Source organism: Malania oleifera, chromosome 4, assembly GCF_029873635.1.
Source record: "Malania oleifera isolate guangnan ecotype guangnan chromosome 4, ASM2987363v1, whole genome shotgun sequence".
NCBI classification, from domain to species: Eukaryota; Viridiplantae; Streptophyta; class Magnoliopsida; order Santalales; family Ximeniaceae; genus Malania; species Malania oleifera.
In genome coordinates, this window is record NC_080420.1 from 15,581,409 (window position 1) to 15,588,621 (window position 7,213).

Consider the following 7,213-nt stretch of genomic DNA (forward strand, 5'->3'; position numbering starts at 1 on the left):
CAATCCATTTTACATAAAGAGATCTCTCCCTTTATTGCTTGATTTTGTCCGGCTTTTCTTTGTGCGTGTGAGCAGGTGCTAGAGGAGATCTTTCGAATATCCTTCGTATATTCTCCTGTATTCCTCTGTATCTCCCCACATTTGCCTTTATTTCATGTATTTCCCCATATTTCCATGTATTTCTCGACATTTCCGTATATTTCATGTATTTCCCCTGTATTTGATATTTTTGTTGTACTCGATGGATAATGAAATAAATGAAAATTTTGTTATATGAGGCACGGATTAAAATTGGATGTCTACAACCTTTTCAAGTAGACTGTTATATATCAAAACGCAGAAAGTGCCAACGTTTTTTTTCCTCGTCATACAATCTAATAACAAGGTGTTCATGCACACGATCTCTACACTAGTATAAATAAACATGTACCACTAAACCGAGTTGCGCATCAGCCTAGATGGGCTGGGTCTTTAGCTATCTTTGTGGGCTGCAGCCACTGAATGCAGGCCTACCAACCTGGCCCCCAACTATGAAAGAACTTAGGCAGTCGAGCCCAAGGCCCAAGCTTATATAATTTTTGGATGGGCTCATGTTTTGTTGACTTCAACCCACCCAAGTGGCAATCTCCCAAGATCAAAAGTCAAACTTCAGTACAATATATTAAAATAAAAAATATTGTATTAAATGATTTAAACACACACACACACTATATATATATATATATATATATATATTAAATAATCAAATATTTTAAAGATTTTTCAATAACTTAGGAATAATTTGATTGAAATAGAGACCCATAAATTAAAAATTACCAAAAATTTAAAAATTTTATTGATTTCTTAAAATATGAGTTAATTAGTTAATTAATTTAATAATTTTTTTTATTAAACTAGTTGCTATATTAATATGGTAGATTAGCCTTGATTTTTTCATTAAAAAAAAAAAAAAAACTCACATTTGCTTACAGTCAATGAGTGCAATTCATATAAATTATTTCCAACCAACAGTAGAAAGTGAGTAGTAAATAATTAAATATGCATATTTGTTCTTATATAAATACAAAATATTTTAGCTCTCGAAAAAAAAAAAAAGAGAAGAGAAGAGAAGAGAAGAGTTCATCCTGTACATATTCTTAAATTACAGTCCAACCAAAACAAGCATCAAACCCAAACATTGCACAAATCGACTGGCAAAAAATAAAGTAGTTTACGGGCTGACCCGTTGTCCAGAGTCAAATGACATGCGGTCAAGGCGACCGTGAGACCCGACCCACTATAGGATCCGAGGCCGTTCTCTGCAATTCTTCTCCGGGTGGGACCATCAAGCCCGGATACCCGGGAACCATGCCCGCATTTCTACCAAAGTACACCTGCTGCTGCTGCTGCTGGTTCACCCCTTCGTGAACTACTCTTCCACCTCCCATCTCATATGGGTCCATCTGAGGCACCATTGGCCTCATCCCTCCTCCGAACACCTGTCCAAAGCCCGAACCCGGATGAGGATACCCGACCCGTACCTGACCATTTGCTGTCGGAAATTGGTGAACGTATGTTGCCCGAATTGGAATGGGCTGCCCCGGAAGGTTAGCGGGTGGTCCCGGACCCTGAACGTAGTAAACGGGCAGCTGCTGTACTGCTGGCCCTGAAAAATGAACATTCGGGGCGTAAGGCCACATCGGGTTGCCCGCGTACCCGGTTGATTGCGAGGCTACTTGCTCTCCCGTCTCCGCAAAATTCTCGGGCTGGAACTGGATCTCCTTCGTTTCAGCGACTGGAATCGGGTTATCGAGTTTGGTCTTCACCGGCGGAAGGTCCGGCACGGACTGAACACAAGGAGCCGACGACGTCGAACAGAACGGCGAGGAGACGGGCGGCAAAGGGGAACCCGGATCCGAAACAGACACACTGTCATGCGAAAAGGGTCGGGCTTTTGTCTTCGGTTCGTCCGGATTATCAAGCCCGAAGAGATAGTCGGGCACTTCGGAGACGATCGACGACGCTTCGGACCGCCCGCGCTCCAGTCCCGCTGCACCACCGCCGTTGAGGGCGTCGAGGAACCAGTCTCGCCTGGAGGAGCCGTCGAGCAAGGAGCCGATGCTGGTGGCTCTGGCGGTGCCGGAGTCATCGCCAGCGGGGAACAGAAACAGGCGCAGCCGAGCCGTCTTGGAACCGAGCCCCGCGAGAGCCGAGCGATCGTACTCCTCCATCATGTTCTCGACGTCCTCGTCGGTGGTGACGGAAATGAGGGCGTCGAGGTCCTCGCTGGGGAGCTGGTACTTGACAGTGATGTTAGGGGTTCCGGCGAGCTTCGACAGCTTGAGGAGGAGAGCCGAGAAGGTAGTGTGGCGGTTAAAGGCCACGATGCGAGTGTCGCCGCCGACGTAGCGGAGCTGGTTGTCGTGGGGCCTAGGCAGGATCTTGCCGCCGAAGCTGCACATGAAGCGGAGGCGCGGCGGGGGATCGTCGTGGGAGCGGTGGCGCGGCGGGTGGTCCGACCGCGGGGAGGACGCCACCGAATCGGTAGTTGCTGTGTCGAACTCGGAGGGGTGGTGCGACGACATTTTTCGATTCGGAGTTTGTTTTTCTGTTGGTTGGGGAAAAAGGAAAACGTGGTGGGTCAGATCCCGGCGGGAGGGTTAGCTGGCGCAACGAATGTCTGCGTGGGGTAAGGTCTGGGTGGGGAAGTCGGTGATGAGTGGGCATCACTGGCACAATCTGGGCCGTGAAAATGCAGGCGATTGGTGTGGGTCTTACTACGTTAGATGAAGGACGCTGTGATTGTTTTAAACCTAACAGTCATTTTTTATGATTATTGATTTGGAAATAACTTTTCCGTTTATGATTCGGAATACGAGCACGGGCCACTAAAATAATAATCAGATGGATCCGTGCGTGCAACACAATACTACATCTGCTTTTGTTTGCCTATTAATACATAGAGATTAAAATAGTTTAAATGAATGAAAATAGATAAATTATTTGACATGAGTATATACATTAAATTTAGTATAATTTTATCATACTAAATTTAACAATATCTTAATTAAATCTTAATTAAATCAAGAGAATACTTAGACCATTATTAAAGAGTTAGGAGGTAGTAAAAGAATATTTCCTTAAAAGTAAAGCATGCAAAAAAGGAAGGAAAAAATTTATTTGATTTTTTCTTTTTAAAAATTCAGGAACTCCAGTCATCATCGTGCTATTTTGGACATTATAGTGCGATATCTAACTCAGGGGAGTGAAAGTCGTATGCTCATTAATGCACTCCTGATAAAAGTCTACAACCATAAGTCCTTGAGATCTTAAAATAAAAAAACAATATATCAAAATTTTAACTTTTCAATTTTAACTTGATTATGTTCCTAGTATAAAAAAGTAAATTTTATTTATATATATTGAGTTTGGGGCATGTGCCCTAATTCTAGAAGAAACATGATATGACTTCAGACACATGTGATTTATATAGAAAAATAACAATCAAAATTTCAAAGAGTTGAAAACTAAAACAATATGTGACTTTTTATTATTATTATACTTATTTTTTTATCAGATCTTTGAATATATGTCTGATAAACACAGAAGAATAAACGAGACAGTATGAGTCAAATATTATTAGTTGAAGAATTTTAATTACACCTCTGAAAAGTAGAAAAATACTATACCATCTTTCTTTTTATCGATTAATACCAAATCAAGATCTTAATTTTTTTTAGAAAATTATTAATTACATGATCCAATACTTTCATTTTTATTCCCTCTTCTCTTTTTAATTTCTAATTTGTCCATTTATCTTTTTTTTTTTTTTTTCTTTCATCTTCTTTCTATCTCTGTTGCTGTGTTGTTGTTGTGTCTTTGTAATTTTTTATTAATTTGTTGAAAAATTATAATTACCTCTAGTAATAAATTGTTAAAATTATTTTGTATGTATTTAAATCACATTATATATTTTAAATAACATTAAAATGCCAACAACATAATAACATTTTTCAATTTTCCTAAAAGGATATCTTCCACAATGTAAAGTTCCCATCCAACCAAGATAGGGAAAACTAAAAATGATTTTTGGCTAGTTAGCTATTACCATTTTCTATCATGTGGCTTGGTGAAAAACAATAATCATGCATTGACCATTTAAAGCAACGGACACCAAACATATGGGCTGTAAAACGGAGTAATGGGTCGAGCTTAAATGGATTTGAGTTCAGGTTGACTCGCTTATTAAATGAGTGATTATTATATAAACTCAAATTTGTCCGTTTAATAAACGCGTCATGAATGGATAATTCATTTAAAAAACATAATTTATTTATTTTAAAAATTTTTAAACGTTTCATATAAAACGATATTTAAAAAAAAAAAAAACACTCCTTCATTTTATTTTTGAATGGACCATAAACGGGAGACCCGACTCGAACCCGCCTAAATCGTTTAATAAACGGATCGGATCTGAATTAACCCATTTATAAACGGATCAACTTGTTGTACTAAACGCAAACTCGATTGAAGCGAGCGGGTCACAGGTCACCCATTGGGTTTTGACCCATTTTGCCACACCTAACCAAACATTGCACATGTTATTCTCAAAAATATGCAAGGGATTTATCTTTCCCAATTCTTTGAAAGAGTGCAAGAGAAAAAAAAAAAAACAAATGCAAGGGAAATTGTGGGAATTCTAAACTGTAAAGATAAAAATCTCGTTAAGGCTCGGTTTTGGATTAAATATTTTTTAAAAAATAAAAATAAATATTGAAAAGAAATTATTTTCATTGCACTTTTTATTTCAAATTTTATTAAAATTAAAATTATTAATAGGATCAAATTTTTTAAAAAATAACACCTAAAAGCAAAAAATTTTCATGGATTTGTTACATATTCTTTTCCATTTTCTTTGATCACCAATCATGAAAAATGAAATTGCTCATTATTTTTTCTTTTGTTTCCTAAATATTCTCTTAGTTTCAAACAAGGTTTGATTAAAATAAACTTGAACTCAAACTAAATAAAATTTCAAAATTTGGAACATAGAAAGATTTAAAATACATTAATAGACTTAAAATGAGAATTGAGATGCATAATCAGCACTCTCTATTCTATTCCCTATTTCTGCTGTAATTAAATTGATCCATAAAAATAAAAAAATTAATAAATTCCCAAAAATGCATTCCAATGACTATACATAAGGGTGTGAAATTTGTGTGTGTACCGAAAACAACCCGAATTATTGCATTTTTCTCTAAAGATTACCAAAGAAGAATTAAAAAATAAATAATAATAATGTTTCGAATAAACATAAGGGTGTGAAATTTATACATATACCAAAAATAACTTAAATTGTTGCATTTTTCTCTTAATATTACAAAAAAAATAATAATAATAATAAGAAAGTCCTAAAGATGCATTCGATGTCTATGATGTTTTGACTGGACATAAGGATGTGTCATGCATTTCTCTAAATATCGCCCAAAAAATAGAACAAAAATTTAAATTTTTTTATTTTTTTTTTATAAAAAAGGTAGAGAGACAGGGCACATGTTAAATGAGGAGCATGGATTAATTAATTTTCTACAATGTAATATTATGATCCCAAGGTCACTAAGTTCGATTTTTTCTTGAGTTATTATGCTAATAAATTACGATAGGTGCGTCAATGGGTGGACGGCTTTTACTGTTAGTTTGGTACCGTATCATAATGTCTAAAATGATGCGATGATAACTGGAATTCCGAATTATAAAAAAAAGAAGTGATATTATGATATTGTATGTAGAAGTACCTCAGCTGTAGACTACTGAATGAAAGAGCGTAGCCAGCTATCTCCCTGCTGCATGCTTTCCCAAGTTTGCCTGGAAGCAGATGGAGTCGATGTTGAATTGAACTGAGGCTCTGTTTGGAGAGGAAGAAAATTAATGAAGATTGCAGAGTGTGAGGGAGTGAGTTAGGTTTGGTGAGGGAGGAAGAAGAAGGAGAGCCTAAGGTAGTGGGAAGTTGGAAACTTGAAAGCTAACCCACGAAAATAAAAACAAAAAAAAGGAAAAAAGCAAAAAGTAAGAAGGAAAGGTTTTGAATGGATGGGCGGCCGTCGCGGGCCCCACTTCCGCATCCACGTCCTGACGTGCTCCCCTACGTGGCAGCCTGTTACCCTTTGTCCCCCGCCCAGTGCTACGCTCACCGGCCTCTCCCGTCACTGCCCAGTCACGAAGCAAGTAAATATCAACTGCGCACCTGGCAAATCATATTCTGCCACCTGTCCTCGTGAAGCTTGACGGCACCCCGGTAGGATAGCATTGCCCTTTGTAAATGTCACCACCATACGAGGCTTCTACGCATCAAAGAAAAGCAGTGACGTGTAACTGGGACCCGCTTCTACCCACAATTATTCAACCTTGGATGGATGGATGGCATCTTTAGCTGGCCTACCCAATTTAATTATATTAATTGATTAAATTAATCGGATTAGATTAATTACATAGATGCATAATTTAATAATTAGCTATTAAGACAATATGAAAAATCAACGTGGGCATATATATATGTTCAGCAGGCGACGGCCCCACTTATAAACACGTGATTTCATGGGCATAAATGTTGGTCTTTACTTGTTTCTTTATTATTAATATCTTTAATCTTGCATCATCCTCCTCATGGAAACATTGTGGATTAGGGGTGAGTTCAATGAACCCAATGAATTAATCAAAAATTTTTGGTTAAAAAATTAATTAACTAATTTGATCGAAATTTCATATTTAACTGAATTCAAAATCGACTGAACCGGAATTTAGTTAAATCGGTTAACCAATTTTAATCAATTTAATATTTTAATATATATATATAAATAGTATATATAAAATTTTAATATATAATATATATAATTATTTATTATTAATTTACAATATATAGTTAATTTGGTTAACCAAACTAAAGAACCCAAAAATTGAACCGAAAATCGAAAATCAAAATCAAACAAAAATGAAAATTGAACCAAATTGAATAAATTTTTAATCGAATCGAACCTATCGAATTTACGCAATTAATTCGGTTTTAACCGAATTATGCTCACCCCTATCTTGTGTGGATGCCTATAACTCAATAGTTAGAAATATATATATATATATATATATATATATATATATATATATATATCCATATCTCGTCAATTACTTGACAAAAGTAAAAAAAATAAAAAATAAAAAAGAGAATTGGTCAACTAGT

At 36.4% G+C, this 7,213-nt stretch overlaps 1 protein-coding gene across 2 annotated transcripts; it reads right to left on the reverse strand.

The window, feature by feature from the left end:
- Nucleotides 1–1,018: 1,018 nt before the first annotated feature.
- LOC131152772 (protein PAL OF QUIRKY) lies at nucleotides 1,019–6,042 on the reverse strand. 2 transcript variants are annotated; one of them, XM_058104621.1, is made up of 2 exons: nucleotides 5,778–6,042; nucleotides 1,019–2,587 (listed from the first exon to the last, which is right to left on the reverse strand). In XM_058104621.1, the coding sequence occupies exon 2, from the start codon at nucleotides 2,562–2,564 to the stop codon at nucleotides 1,251–1,253; it is 1,314 nt and encodes a 437-aa protein (XP_057960604.1). In that variant the 5' UTR covers nucleotides 2,565–2,587; nucleotides 5,778–6,042; the 3' UTR covers nucleotides 1,019–1,250. The 2 variants fall into 2 exon arrangements, with proteins under 2 accessions (XP_057960604.1, XP_057960602.1); XM_058104619.1 differs by having other exon boundaries at nucleotides 1,019–2,792.
- Between the last annotated feature and the right edge of the window lie 1,171 nt (nucleotides 6,043–7,213).

Bases quoted from the DNA above. Each gene is read 5' to 3' on its own strand.
- LOC131152772 (XM_058104621.1), bottom strand. From the start codon at position 2,564: ATGTCGTCGCACCACCCCTCCGAGTTCGACACAGCAACTACCGATTCG.